This window comes from Ictalurus furcatus, chromosome 3, assembly GCF_023375685.1.
Source record: "Ictalurus furcatus strain D&B chromosome 3, Billie_1.0, whole genome shotgun sequence".
Lineage (NCBI taxonomy): Eukaryota > Metazoa > Chordata > Actinopteri > Siluriformes > Ictaluridae > Ictalurus > Ictalurus furcatus.
The window spans coordinates 26,969,121-26,984,480 of NC_071257.1; the positions used below are offsets into that span (position 1 = coordinate 26,969,121).

General features: G+C 37.9%; 1 protein-coding gene across 2 annotated transcripts in view; it reads left to right on the forward strand.

Annotated features, from left to right (window-relative positions):
- LOC128605934 (sorbin and SH3 domain-containing protein 1) overlaps positions 1 to 15,360 on the forward strand; it is a 53,863-nt gene that overhangs the window by 11,151 nt on the left and 27,352 nt on the right. Inside the window, exons 2-13 of one of the 2 annotated variants that reach the window (XM_053621816.1) lie at positions 1,291 to 1,333; positions 3,268 to 3,360; positions 4,878 to 4,994; positions 5,737 to 5,852; positions 6,355 to 6,472; positions 6,713 to 6,885; positions 7,305 to 7,365; positions 7,536 to 7,610; positions 11,724 to 11,753; positions 11,974 to 12,076; positions 12,778 to 12,892; positions 14,220 to 14,297. In XM_053621816.1, coding sequence (XP_053477791.1) covers positions 3,330 to 3,360; positions 4,878 to 4,994; positions 5,737 to 5,852; positions 6,355 to 6,472; positions 6,713 to 6,885; positions 7,305 to 7,365; positions 7,536 to 7,610; positions 11,724 to 11,753; positions 11,974 to 12,076; positions 12,778 to 12,892; positions 14,220 to 14,297 — 1,017 coding nt within the window. In that variant the 5' untranslated portion in view covers positions 1,291 to 1,333; positions 3,268 to 3,329. Of the gene's footprint in view, positions 1 to 764; positions 3,361 to 4,877; positions 4,995 to 5,736; positions 5,853 to 6,354; positions 6,473 to 6,712; positions 6,886 to 7,304; positions 7,366 to 7,535; positions 7,611 to 11,723; positions 11,754 to 11,973; positions 12,077 to 12,777; positions 12,893 to 14,219; positions 14,298 to 15,360 lie in introns of those variants that run through there. The other variant, XM_053621817.1, reaches the window with a different exon arrangement.

Genomic DNA, 15,360 nt, shown 5'->3' on the forward strand with positions numbered 1-15,360 from the left:
TCTTGCCAGGCATGGTGTTGAAACAAAAGCTGCTTAACCAAGGTTGAAGTCTTTGAAGAGAAGTGGGCACAGATATCAGCTCAGACATCTGAGCCCTCAAACTAGAGACCCATTTAAACTCAGAGTCTCTGCTGTGTTTCACTGTATAATGTTGTGCTAAAGGAAACACACTCAGCAGACAGGTAAGCGAATTAGTCAGGTGGTGATACAGCATGTGGAGCACAAACTCTTAACACATACTCACACATGAGCACTAACACTTTGTTTTTGTGCTTTAACCCCTTAAACCAACCGCACCTCTCAGCGAATACAGACGTAATTATCTCACTCTTGTAACCATTCCAATTCATTTAACTGTAATAATAGGTAAGATGAATGACTGAAATATAAGCTGGACCATTGAGGGGTTAACTGAAACACTGAAAGTGTTTGAGGATGATGTCCATTTATAGAGAAAATCAGAGAATGTACTGTATGCTGACCAGGGTCTTCTCTGACGGAACTGAAAGTTAATACTTATTATTACAGCGTAGTATCTGAAGCGTTTGTGGGACCTTGTTATATTAGCAAGGTTCTAGTCAACGCTCCTTAAATGGAAAACTCCACTAGACTGAATTAGTTTAGGTAATGGTGTTTTTCTCAGTGTTGTGGCTTTATTAAGAGTATAGCTAATCTGTTAGAATCAGAAAACACATTTTCTCAATATGGCTGTATTACACATGTGCTTCCATGGTTGTTTTTGTGAGTCATTAAGTCTCATTAACGATTTTATTACAAATAGGAAAATAGTGTGTTGATCCAAACAAAGAGGAAATTCTTACACATTCACAACAAGATTAAGGTGTCTGTCGTTCAGTAATGTTTTTCCCAGTTTTTTCCCATATTTTTTTGGGGGGAATATTCCAAGCAGCTTCTTTAGGGTTGTCAGGGGTAGTTTGAATGTGGTGTGTATCTTATTTCAGTTTGAAACCCAACCATAGGTGTTAGCTGGATGGATGTTTCATCAAGATATTCATGCCAAATGTGTTCATACGACGCTGTGACATTATATTTTTTTTAGCTGGATGTGAAACATTTCACATATGGCTAGTTGCTGTATCTGTTAGATGATGGTAAATATGTGAAACACTGCTTCTAATATTGCTGTATATGTTATTAATGCACCCAGAAAAAAATGAGTTCTAGTTAAGCCTTAATCATATTATGGGACAATAGGAACACTCATGCAGACTGTAATCTCTTGTTTTTTTGTTTTCGTCCCATGTTGTGATCTCTACTCTCCCTTCACAGGGCTCTCCAGCAGGGGGCACAGTGAGATTTGATGCAGCCCCTGGTAAGTCTGTATGCATCCCTGCATATCATTGTGATTTTAGATAGTATGTAAAAGGCTTGCTGGTGTTGGTTAAGTACTGGGTAAAAACATATAAACTAGAAATGCCCACTGGTCTCTTGAATAGTTCTTTTGTAGATTGATGCTTGCTTAGTATTGACAATGATATTGTGGTAAATTTTCACTAGTAACCCCAATGGAAAAATTGTTTTTTCCAAACTTTGAAAGGAAACCGAGGACAGGTATTGCTATTACAGCTTCCCTGGAAAAGTTGTGGAGTCATACCAGTGGCATGTAAGCTTTTACCAGTCTGATGAAAAGTGCAGAACCTTAATCACTAAGCTATCGTGATCCCTCAGTTTCACAAATTGTGATGATACTATGGCACATAGCGGAGTATAAAGGCGCATTAACTTTGGGTTAGGGCCTAGGTTAGTCTCAGCCTCAGATGCTCTGTCCATGGGATACAGATCATCTTTTGTACACTTTTCTGGCCACAACCTACAGAATTTACAAGTTGCGAACTGATTGAATCTCTGTTATTATATATGCGCATTTACTTGCACTGGTTTTCAGTGAGAAAATAAACATTTGAACACTGTAACCCAATGAGAGTTTCAGAGCAGGATATAGTCACTGTGCTCAAAGTTCACATTCCATCTAAGTGTTTTGAAGCACTCAGTTGTCAGGTGATCATTACGTCAGTCAGATGGCCTCTTTTTAAAGGTAGGTGTCATTTTAGACAATCTAGTGAATGCTAGATTGAATCTAGTGAGTCCTGACTTGTGAGACTGGGGTCTAGGTTAACTTTAGTATCAAGAAAAAAAAACATCTTCTTGCTTTATATTTACAGATCCAGAATTAACAGATTGCATCTGAAAATGTAAAATTGTTCCGCTACAGAAACTGAAGAACCCGTCAGTGGTTTGGTATTATTGACAAATGAGTTTCTCCTGTATTGATAATGCACATACAATATTTAAGAAACAAGTATTTATGATGTATTAATAAAGTAAAAACTCTATAATAGAGTAAAAACTCTATAAAATGCTTAATAATTATTATGTGTCTGACAAACAGTACCATCCCAGCCACATCTTCCAGTTCTCCCTAAATAGTTATTTATATACACATATACACATTGTGTTGGAACAGCAGCATTGTGATACACCCATATTTTCCGGCTGACGGTTGATTTCTTGTGTGTGAACAAACACACATTGACACTCTCTGTGCTCCCCCGTTGGACTACTGTATTGTTGAGTCTGTCTTTGTCTCATTTCCTCTTGCTGTTTCCTTTACCTCATGCATCTCTGCTCACTCACTCTTCTTCCCATGCACATAAAAACAAAACCAAATAAGCATTTTAGGGTTTTTACTATTGTTCGTCCTTGCCTTCAGGACTTCAGTCTGCAGAGATATGTAAGAGGGAGCGCAAACATCATTTCTTATCCTATCCTGTACTGTGAAGAACATTTTCTATTTCGTAACTCATAGTAGTAAGCCTAGGGGAATTTGAAGAAGACACACCTTAAAGTGCCAGTGTCATGTCAGTAATAATGTCATGGGTGTGAATCAAGAACAATGTTTAATGCCAGGGAACTTCCTCACATTCAGTAGACCTGATATATATGTTCCTGTATATATGTACTCAAACAGGGTCTCAACTATGTATTTTAACGTCCTGCTAGGTGTCCCATGTCACAAAAGGTAATATCCTGATCCATTCAGGCAATAACAAAAACTCTCCATTTTGCCTTCTTCCTACTCTCATATACTGTACATTTACTGCTACATATCCATTTGATATTCAAACCCACCTGACAGAAAAAAAATACCACACAGCACAATATTATTCCTGAATACAATGAGCTATCTCAATGTTCTCACTTATTGCTCACACGTTGTTTTTTTTTTTTTTTTTTTGTAACTGGCAGCACGTCCACTCATTGCCAGTCCACGCAGTGTCTCTGCAGTGCGGATCACTCCTCTGAGGACCATGAAGAGCTCTCCAGATCTGATGCCCACTGGTGAGAGCAGCTGCCATTTTCACATTACCAACAACAAACACAGGTTACATAATTAAAGTTTATCTCTGAAGTCAAAGGCAGATAAGCGACACACAACACCGGTTCAGTGGAACAGATAATGTACAAGCTCCAGCTAAGCACTGCCAACTTGTGGCTGAATCTTATTTAAAAATAATTCTGATACTGTGCTGTGAACAAAAAAAAAAAGCATAGAAGTTAACAGTGTTTTTCTATATGTGGATATACAATCAACACCTACAACTCCAGAATTTTTGGCACCCTTCATACAAACAAGTACAAATGAATATATAAAATGAAAAACTGGGCACCCTGTAAAGTTTAAATGTAACACAATACATTTTCGAACATAAGATGTTTTTAAGTGGGAATTGTTTGTTTGTTTATTAATTTGACTCTTTTCCTAATATCTAACGTGGATGGAAACACTTGGATCTTGGACCACTCCTGTATGCAGAACATTTCAAACATCTTCATTTTCTTTATGTTGTTCATTTTCTACGATCCAGACCATAGCATTCAATAGGGCTTGAACCGAGTGATTGAGATGACCATTGCGAAATGTTGAATTTATGTTCCACAATTCTGTTTCTGTGTTGATTTGGGTCTACACTTTGATAAATATCTTGTTGAAAGACTGTGTTTTATACAATTTTAAACACATTTGTACAATGTTTAAACAGATTTGTACAAGCCAGAACTGACACACTTAAGTGACAAGTTAAATGTGCATCTTGTCACGATGTACAATGTTGTTACATTGTACTGTACCTGATTTCTTCTGTTTTTCTGCACATCTCATACTAAATAGTTTTAGATCTTCAAACGAAATACAACATGAAATAAAGGGAACCTGAGTAAACACACAATACAGTATTATTTATTTATTTATTTATTTAGAAACAAAAAAGGTTATTCAACACCTATCACCAATGTGAAAAACTAATTGCCCCCTTAAATTTAAAATATGGTTGTCCCACCTTTAGCAGCAATAACTGCAACCAAACATTTCCGATAACTGGAGATCAGTCTTTCACTTACTTCTACTATTTTGGCATAGTGTGTTACTGGGTAAGACCTTTTAACCAACATCACGCTGTTAAAAAAGTTATATTTAAGTTTTGATATGATTGAACAGGGTTTGCAGTAATCAGGCCTGGTTGTGTCTAGTCCAGCTGAACCCCATCATGAATGCAGTTTCATAGATTTGGGGAATTAGTAATTATGGTAATCACACAGGCCCAGTTGGTATTGGATAATTTTTTTTGCTTCAATAAATAGCATCATCATTTAAAAACTGTATTTTCATCTTAGATTTTGTTTTAATTTCTGAAACAATTTAGTATGAGATATACACCAAAACAGAAGAAATCAGGATGGGGGCAAATACTTTTTCACCGCACTGTACATATGTATGTGTTAATACCAAAGGCATGATACTGTTGTCACAATTTTCTTTATTTGTCTTGTTCTATGACTTATTTCCTCTGTGTCTGAAGAGTTGGATCCAACACGTGTGTGTAAGGGGAAGGGGGCTGTTACTCTGAAAGCCACAGTAGTGCACGTCGATGATGGAGACTGTATCACCCAGGAACGGCTTGTGAGTCCAGCCAAGAGTGAGTAAAAATCCACTTCTCACGTTGCAGCGTTGCCTCATATCTTTATGCATAATGTGCACAGAAAAAAAGTGTGGATGTATTTATAAGTACTGATCGTACAGCATGTTCCAGTCAAAAATTCAGTCATTTAATTTATTTCTCAGTGTGCACTCAAACATGTCCAAGTGTTTTGATATAGAACACACACATCGGTGTCTCACTGCCAACTTGGTTGCTCAGCAGCCCAAATAACGTTCCATGAGCCCTCATATTTACTGGGGTGCATCAAAGAGAGCTTTTGTCTAAAACTCCCACATGAGACTGAGACTGCAGTGCAGTGTGTTTATTGGCTATCAGAGTGTTAGAAACTATGCTGGCTTTCTTCCAGCACATGGGTGAGATGCTTTAATTGTTGTGCTGGAATAAAAAGGCCAGAGAAACAAACACTCCTTACAGTGGAGTCAAAGGCTCCCTTGTTCAAATGACAAAGTTCACAGATTGTGAGGGAATCGCTGTTCCCAGCTGTAGGAAATTAGCATCTGAAGACCTTTTACTCAGTCCTGACAGGACTGGCGATTCGTTTAATTGAGGATAAACAGCTCTGTCCTGGCATAGTTTCGTGGTTAGCATTGAAAACAAAACAGAGTCAGTGCCAAGTGGAGGCAGCAGTGCTTCATGTTTATGCCTGATTCGATTTCAAAAGGTTCCGACAGATTTACAGACCTTTTTCAACTTTAAACTGTTGGAATTGTTTTTTTAGGTGAATGCCACCGAGCGGTCAATGGAGATGCCACAGAAACGAATTTGGCAGAGAAAAGGCTAAATAGCCCTGGAGCTGATTTAAATTCAGAGCAAGTCAGTAAGGCTACAACACAGGTAAGTCAGCACAACACCATTGCTGTTCAGCTGAACGCTTTTAACTAGGTTTAATTCCAGTTCAGATTTAGCCAACATGGTCTCGTATAAGAAAATGAACAAATTAACAAATTACCTGACTCAAGCGTTATTAGTGACAGAGTTCACATTTCTACTTTTGCTATGATTTCATTCATATGAAATTAAAACAACAACAAAAAAAGAAGATCATAAAATCAGGTTTGATTTAACAGCAGAAGCAAGATAGGTCTTTAGCAGGTGTTCGTAACAATTATTAAAAGGATCTATTAATATTCTCATCACTTACAGAGCTCTCAGATTTTAAAGTACACTCAATAATTTATTAATTTTTTGTTGCAATACACAACCTTTCATATGGGTTCTGAAACTACAAACTAATTCTTCATCATCCTATTTTTAACATAAGCAACTGTTATAGACTGAGGTTTGTAGATGGGACAGTATTGAGTTTTATTCTCTATTTCCTTATTATTGGTTGTAGGTCGATTGTCCTATAAGCATAGATCAGAGTGGACTCCCATCATCAACCACTGTGCCATCTGTGTGTGCACCAAACAGCAGTGTATACCCAACTATTGTTCTGTTGCAGCATGGCACAGGTACAAACTCTGTCTGCTCAAACCAAAATCATCAGCCAGAAAACAAAACCTGTGAAGCAAGCAGAACAATATGTGTGTAGTATGTATATATGATACATACTGTTATAGAGAACTTCAGTTGTAGCATGCAACTTGTGGCTGTCAAATAACCTAAATTTCCACACCAAGAGCATTGGGACTGTAGTGTGTATTGATTTTGATATGTGATCATTTTCTTTGTGTGTGCTGATGCCGACGCAGATGCTGTAGAGCAGCAGGACAGAGTGTGTGATCAGGGCTCCACCGAGACTCAGTTCTGTCCTCTACCTGAAGATCCTCAAAGATCCTCTACACAGATGGAGGGCAGGAGAATGATGATTACTGTTCACCCAGCATCCCCTGTGCCGCTGGAGAAGCCCCGAGTCCCAGTACGGGTAAGAACAAAAACAGTACAAGTTCAAGTTCAAGTGGTTTTATTGTCATTTCAGCTGTTGGTACAGTACACAGTGAAATGAAACAACGTTCCTCTAGGACCACAGTGCTACATAAAACAACACACTAATCACATGAGACGACACAGAACTACAAACATTCTACATAAAGTGCACGTGCAGAAGTGTGCTAAAACACAGGACAGTACAGTACTACTAAAACAGGACAAGCCCCTAGTGAGAAGAATTTCAGTACCAGTCTGAAATGATAAGTGGAAGCAGTACCAGCTTGAATTTGATTATTTCTGGTTTTTATGTTAGCCATGTTTTATTGATACATATCAGTTGTGTAGCTTGATCAGTCTCTGACGGATTACAGTAGGTACACACAGTACCTGACTATCCTTTATAATGTCTTACAGAACACAGAGAAGTCCAAGGACTGGTACAAGAACATGTTCAAACAAATCCACAGAATTCCAGGTAAAGCCCTTTCCATAAGTATGACCGTTGTTTTTATGTTACATTACATTGGTGTGTATGAAATGAGTCCAGGCTCGTGCTGCATCTCTGTCTGTGTGTGTGTGTGTGTGTGTGTGTGTTTGTGTGTACACATCCTCCTCAGTGTGTGTTTTTTCATCCAACCTATTCAGAAACTGTTGAGGAAAATCCATACCGTCCCACCTACATATTCCCCGAGAGCTATGACAGGCCACTGAAAACCAGAGGTACCATTAACCCACGTCAGCTCTTACATCTTCTCACGCTAACCCTCTCAACTTTTCCATCACATTCAGCTTGGCAGGTGCTCACTCTGTCTCACATCCACTGTGCACTTTCCTCCATTTTCAATGTTATTTTTAGTTGGATTATTTTCCAAACATAACTGATAAGATACTAAAGATAGAAAAGATTAATCTAACAGAATATAATACTGATTATGTTGAGTATACATTTTGAAAACCCCTTTCAGGTAAGCCTGAACCCTCTAGAACCGAAAAGGAACCTATTTTTATTGTTTGGAACAGTGTTACATTATTACTGTTTGCATTAATGATTGTAAATGGATTCATTGTGAATACAACAACTATTATTATTATTATTATTGTTGTTATTGTTATTATTATTATTATCATTATTATTATTCATAGTAACAACAATATTAACAACAATAATATTAATAATAATAATAATAATATTTATTATTATTATTTAAAAAATATTATTATTATTATTTTATTATTATTATTATTATTACACGTTTGCCTTGCATCTCCAGGGTTGGGGGTTTGAGTCCTGTCTCTACCCTGTGTGTGCGGAGCTTGCATGCTCTCCCCGTGCCTCGGGGGTTTCCTCTGGGTACTCCAGCTTCCTCCCCCAGTCCAAAAACAGGCTTTGTAGGCTGATTGGCATTTTTGTCCATAGTGTGTGATTGTCCATAGTGTGTGAATGGGTGTGTAAGTGTGTGTGCGCGATTGTGCACTGCGATGGTTTGGTGCCCTGTCCATGGTGTCGCCCACCTCCAGTCTCCTCGCGCCCCTACGTAGGATAGGATGGGTGAATGGCTGAATGGATCCTAACAATAGAACACTTGTCACAGGTTCGCACTGCTTTATTTGGCAGAAGTAACTTCACTCAGAAGTACGCTAGATGGCGCTAACATTAGCCTCATCGTAGAGATGTAACGGTATGAAAATTTCATATCACGATTATCGAGACCAAAACTATCAAGGTATTATCACGGTATTGGTAAAATGTGCTGAAAATGTACAAAAAGTACTCATAGGCACTCTGAGTTCGTTTAAACAGGTTTTATGTTTGACTATAAAGTGATGGATGGTTGTCACCAGGCTTGCTGCGATAGTCTGTGTTCCCGGTGTTACACGGTGTTCGATTTGGTTTAATAGAAGCGAGTTTGTCATTGTACTGTTTTGTTGTTGTTGTGTTTTTCATTATGAATGCTAATGAACCCACCATTCAAGCAATTGCCGGCCCCCAAACTGTCACTAATTCGAAAGCGAAGTGAAATGCGCAGGCTGCACGGGCATTCATAAGCGATTTAAAAGCGAGGGGGAAAAGAGGGAAAAGCACCAAAGCCCCCTTTCACGCGGACTTTCTTCTGGCAAGCTCTGCAGACAGGGTTACCCTCTTCTACTTAGTTTCCCTCAGCATTTTTATAAAATCCAAAATATGACCACACTTCGGATTTGGTCCTCTTGGAAGGTTGGAAAATCTCCCGAGCGCTGTCACGGCCTTCCGTCATGTTTTCATGCTCAAAAAACAACAATGTTGCATGCTACACCTGCGTCAGACTCATGCTGGGTGTCTGTGGACAGCATTTACCACAAGTTTTACAAATCACGATAATCATGCAGGGTTTTAACGGTAATAATAACCGTCAGGGAATTTTATCGTGGTTCATCGTGAAACCGGTAATCGTTTCATCCCTACCTCATCTGTAGGCTTAAAGCTTTTCCTGCTTCTACCACATACAGCTCGATCATCATTATAGGCTCAATCCTTCGAGTCAGTTGATCATTAATTAACATGCGGTTTCCCTACACTGTAAACAATGCTCTAGTGTCAATAAAACGATATTCTAAGGTCAATCTGGTCAATCCATTCATCTGTCCAGGTGAGCTATAATTTCAGAAGAGATGTAATGATGTCAAGGGTATCACAGTGTATTTAAAAAACCATGGATTGATTATTGCATCCGGTATAGCACTTTAATGCTTCTACAATGTGTTGGATGGCATAGCTTTTAGAGAAGTGCTCTTTTAAATTATTGAAACACTCAGGACAGGACTAATGGATTGGAAATAACTGTTGCCTCTAAACGAAGTAAACAAAGAATGTAGATGGCTGAAATTGCAGGCAGTGGTGGGTATGAAGTGCACAAAGCCATATTTTCTGTGACTTTCTGCTCAGTTTGTAGAATTTAAGCCCCAGGTTTTGAAACAGTTTGTTACTTTTTAAGAAACATCACCATCTACTGGCTTGACTAGACCTGAATTTAAGACCTGGGCCTTGTAGGTGCTGATAATAGCTTTTACGTGTGATGTTAGTCTACACACTTTCCACCTACTGTTTATGAGATTTACAGAAAGTTTCACTGTACTTCAGAACATTTTACAATGAGATGAAAAAGTATTAGGACAAATTCTACAGTCAGAACAATTTTGGGAAAGTCCAGTTATATTTGTTGCAGATTTACAAACGTTTATTTCTGGGTTCTGAATAATTTATATTACACCACATCACCGTTGAATTCTCAATTCTGATTAGTCAGAAAGTGTTGATTAATTTACTATAGCAGCAGTTCTGACAGTAGTGCTGCTGTAATTCAGGTTTATACTAATGTTCTAATATTATACAGTCCCCTCTGAAACTATTGGAACGGTGAGGCCAATTCATTTGTTTTTGCTATAAACTGAAGACATTTGGGTTTGAGATAAAAAAGATGAATATGGAAATTAATCTTTAATTTCCTGGTATTTCTGTGTAGATGTGTTAAACAACACAACACATAGCCGATTTTGTATCAGACCACCCAATTTATAGGTGCTCCTTGTAACCCAGGTGTGTCCTGTTAGATTGATTGTTTAAACAGTAAATAGCTCTGAAAATCTACTCTTGGGTTTAGCCTTCATTTTGACCTGCGGAGACTGCATTTGTTGTTAAAAAGAATAAGCCAACATGAAGATCAGAGAGCTGTCTATAGGAGAAAGGCAAGCCATTTTAAAACTGAGAAAAGAGTTCTGTTCCTATACTTTTGCTTGCCTAAAAATTGGGTCGTCTGATACAAAAGGTTCTATGTTTCATGTTTTTTAATACATCTAATACAGGAAATAACCAGAAAATACCAGGAAATAAAAACTGAAATCCTAAACTCTCAACTTATATCCATGTTTTGATCTCAAACCCAAATGTCTTTGGTGTATGGCACAAACAAATGAATTGACCTTGCTGTTCCAATAGTTTCAGAGGGGACTGTAATTATTATTTCTATAGAAACACCTCATTTACAGGGACTTGTATGCCAGATTAAATGATGATATGGTGAAGTTTTCTGTTAGGAGAAGTTTATTTAACATTTTTGGAAAGAGTAGGAAATAAAGCTGTTCTTTGACATTTTATTATACTTTTGAGCTTTGTGGTTTCTCAGTAACAACACAGGCTGCCTTTTTATCTTATTAACATCGAGAGAAACAAAAAAAAAGTGTGGCAGGTGTCAGAATGTAAGTGATAGCAGAAAATACCTTGCTTTGTGAATGTTTAACACCAATTAAATGTAACTACAAACTGCTAAAAAGTGTCATTCTTTAATAGATAAATATTGCAATGTTGATAAATTGCTGTGGTATAAGAGCGGAAAAAAGACTTCAGGACATGCTGATATAGGAAAATAATCAATGCCAGGGTGATAACAGTAACCCTGCTTTGCCTCGGGACACAGTACACCCCGTCATTTATTATTTTACCTACCCTGTCAATTTTATTCCTTATGTAATTACTAAATAACTATATATGTATTTGAACATCTTATTCATCTTTTGATGTGAAATACAAACTTATTTTGTATTTCAAATACATTATTACATCGTTATTAAAATATGTAATTAAACTAACCATGGTTCAAAAATATTTGTTTCTCACTTTGTACAATTGACCCACAATGTGCTGTCTCTCTTCTAGGCCTAATCACACACTGCTGATATTGATTTATTTATGTTAAATAACTTTTACCATGTAAATGAACAATAAATGATAGACAACCTTTCTTTGTCAATAAACAGATTACAGGCATTGATTCTTGCTGATTTTTATCTCTTTTTCAGATGACAGCTCTTCACATATGGATGATTATGGTAAATGTGTAGGATTTTTCTTTATATATGGATAATGAAAATGAACTTGTCCAACTATCTTGTCCTTGCTTTCGGTAAATTGTATGTTAAACAAATGTAAGTATGTCTATCTTTTGTTGTGCTTTCAGGGAATGTCTTTCAGTTGTTCTGTGCTGCCATGTATTGAGGTTGGGTCTTTAATTTGGTTGTGTATTGCGCACTTCTCTGGTCTCTTGTCTAGGGCGAAGTGTTCCTCGGTCTAAAAGCGCTGTAGACATGGCCAGCTCACAGTCAAGGCGAAGAGTCTCTATGCCAACTCGAGCGTCTTCCCTACTACCAGAAAGGTAAGCACACATTCAGAAAGACTGAGCAATGTGGTTTCATATTGCACTTGTGATGTGACATATATTATCTAAAGATTAGAGTATCTAGATTAAAGTAAAGATACATTCAAGTTGTATGTTATATTTACTTCTTAGCAGGGTGTGTTATATTGTTTTAGGCCACCTCTTTAATTATAGCAGTACAGTTAATACACTGATGTTATAATAATTTTTTTTTTAATCATGAAATTTGAGCATTAAACAATATTAAGAACTAGACATATAATGATGGTCAGTTTTTAACACTTAAACAAATTTCGAATTGTTAAAATGATCAGAACATAAGCTATACAAGAGAAATAAGATTTTAAAAACATTGGTCAGGTTTCTTTGAGAAACTGAGTCAAGCTCATTTCAATTTTTAGCAAAAACTGAAAATGGGCCAACCCCAAAAGGACATGAACATGAATGAAATATATTCCTATAGCAATTATCCAAACCCTTGCAAAGCCATTACAAAGTATAAAATCTCATTATCTACATTCCCTTACTGTGATTCCATTATAACAAGTGCAGAGGCTGATTAAAATGTGTGGCATTTAAAGAGAAACCATGCATATGAAAACATGAGGATGCTCAAGCAGAACGCGCCCTTATTGGTCACCATGGCAACCCCATCTCTTCACCCTGGATTGGTTCTTTCCTTCTCACATCCCCTGCAGAAATGAGTGGGAGCCCCCTGACAAGAAGGTGGACACCAGGAAGTATCGTGCTGAACCCAGGAGCATCTTCGACTATGAGCCGGGGAAGTCGTCTGTGCTGAGGGCGGAGAGGCCGGTACGATGCGCTCTGTGTCCGTGCATGTGTTAGTGTCTGTGCTTAAGCTCGGCTCGGCTGGGGAGTGTGTGCATGATGTAGTGACACTCTAAGGGCTGTTTTTTTTTTTCCCTGCTTCGCTTACGAGGGCAGCGTGAATAGCTGAGGCTGTGTCTCGGTCCTCTGGGTAATCATGAGTAGATCGCGACCTCATCGTGTTGGCGCCATCTCTGTCTAAAAAATCCGTAACTCCCTCTAGAGAGTGAGGAAGTAGGTCAATTCTGTCTTGTTTTTTATTTGTATTTTATTTTACTTTTAGATCAGCATAACATGTGGTAGTTGTTTTCTACCCTACTTTATTGAAGGTTTAAGAATGTGATCTCATAGACAGTGTAAAGATGTCACTTTATTCAGCTGTAAGGAAGATCATGAATAAATAACGCGTGTCAGGCGTGCAAAAAGTGTCAGCTTTCCATGAAAACCAACGCCTCCCTTCCTCCCTCCCTCTTTTCCAGCTGTCAGGGTTTTGTGTGCGTTTGTAGGTGGTTCATTCTGCCTTTCAGGCCCTTGGAAACATGACTCAGAATGTGAACCGCTGTTATTATGTAATGCCTCTGATGACATATGTCTGCAATCATTGTTTCATTCTGAAGATCGAGGTCTGTTCATTCAGTTTTGAGTGTCTTCGATCACATCGCTCACTCCTGAGGCTAGGAAAGAGCCTTTCTAAGGAAAGAATTTATATATTTATTGGTCAGCACCAATCTATGGCAAAATAAGATATTTAATTTAGACTTAGACTCTTATTTTGTTGCTGTTTAGAATAGTGATCAAATAAAAAGTACACCATTATTTTAGAATCAATTATAATAATTGATTAGAATAAAATAATTAAAAAATTATTCGAGAACTAACTGAACTTGAGGTATGATTATTAATTTTGTGAAGTGCTGTCACCCATTTTAATTCTTGAATAGTAAAAACATGGTAAATACACAATAAGAGAGTTGTTATTCTATGACAAATTATTCCATGAAGGGCCTCTTTCCTTCACTACTTCATAGCATTGTCTAAAGAAGTTGCTTATTTCCTGTTTCCTGTTCTCATGACTGCTGATATAAACCAGACATTCAAACAAACAGAAACCTAATCTGATTTAGTGTTCGTCTCATCCTCCTGAAACATTTTACTTATACGCCTGGAGTGATCCCAGCAAACTGGAATATTTTGCCTGTTTTTCATTTACAATGCACCATTCCGTCTCATTATCTTTGTATTTTGAACTGTCCTATTTCTCTTTCTCTCTCTTTGTCCTTCATTCCTTGTGGCCATGCCTTTGTAAACTCAGGACTTAACCCCTGAAGATGTAGATTTAGAGAATGAACCATGGTATAGATTCTATTCAGAGATGGAGTTTGGCAAAACGGTAAGTTGTCCGTGTTAATGTGACCCATATACACTATATGGCCAAAAGTATGTGGACACCTGACCATCACAGCCATATGTGGTTCTTCCTCAAACTGTTGCCACAAAGTTGGACGCCCACAATTGAATAGAATGTCTTTGCATGCTGTAAAATTTAGATTTTCCTTCTCTGGAATTAAGAGGCCCAAACCTGTTCCAGCATGACGGTGCCCCTGTGCACAAAGCAAGCTCCATGAAGACATGGTTTGCCAAGGTTTGTGTGGAAGAACTTCAGTGGTCTGCACAGAGCCCTGACCTCAACCTCACTGAACATCTTTGGAATGAACAGGAACACCGACTGCACCCCAGGCCTCCTCTCCGAACATCAGTCCCTGACCCCACTAATACTCTTGTGGCAGAATGAGCACAAATCCTCACTGCCACGCTCCAAAATCTAGTGGAAAGCCTTTCCAGAAGAGAGAAGTTTATTATAACAGTACAGGGAGACTAAATCTGGAATGGAATGTTCAAAAAGCACATGTGGGTGTGATGTTTAGGTGTCCACATACATTTGGACATATAGTGGATCAGCCAGTGCATGCTTTACCCTAAACATATTTGTGTCTGTTTGTGAAGATATCCTCTACCCTTTCCTCAGCTCTTTTCCCTCCACAATAATGGCTTCATCTCCCCATCAACATCTGTGCCTTGTCCACTTTGCCTGATGATGTCTCTCATTCTGAAGGCCAAGACATTTCCATGAAATTCGTCCAATAAGGAGGTGTTGTTTTATTATGATTCATAAACAAGCATCTTATTGAAATTATTGATGAAGACTTAAATGTGGAAAATAAAAACTATTAGTGAACTTTGGAAATTGTATTTCGACCAATAGAATACATTTATAATGTAAAAATGCAGAACACCACCTCCCCTTTTTTCATATGTAACTCTAAATTCTTTTACTTTACTGGTGTGTTAAAGGAGAAAAACACTAAAAGTTAGGCATAGGTTGCACCAACCTAGATGAAATTAGTCAGTCAGTCAGTGAGTTTTCTTAAATGAATTTTTTGTGATTATTGCAG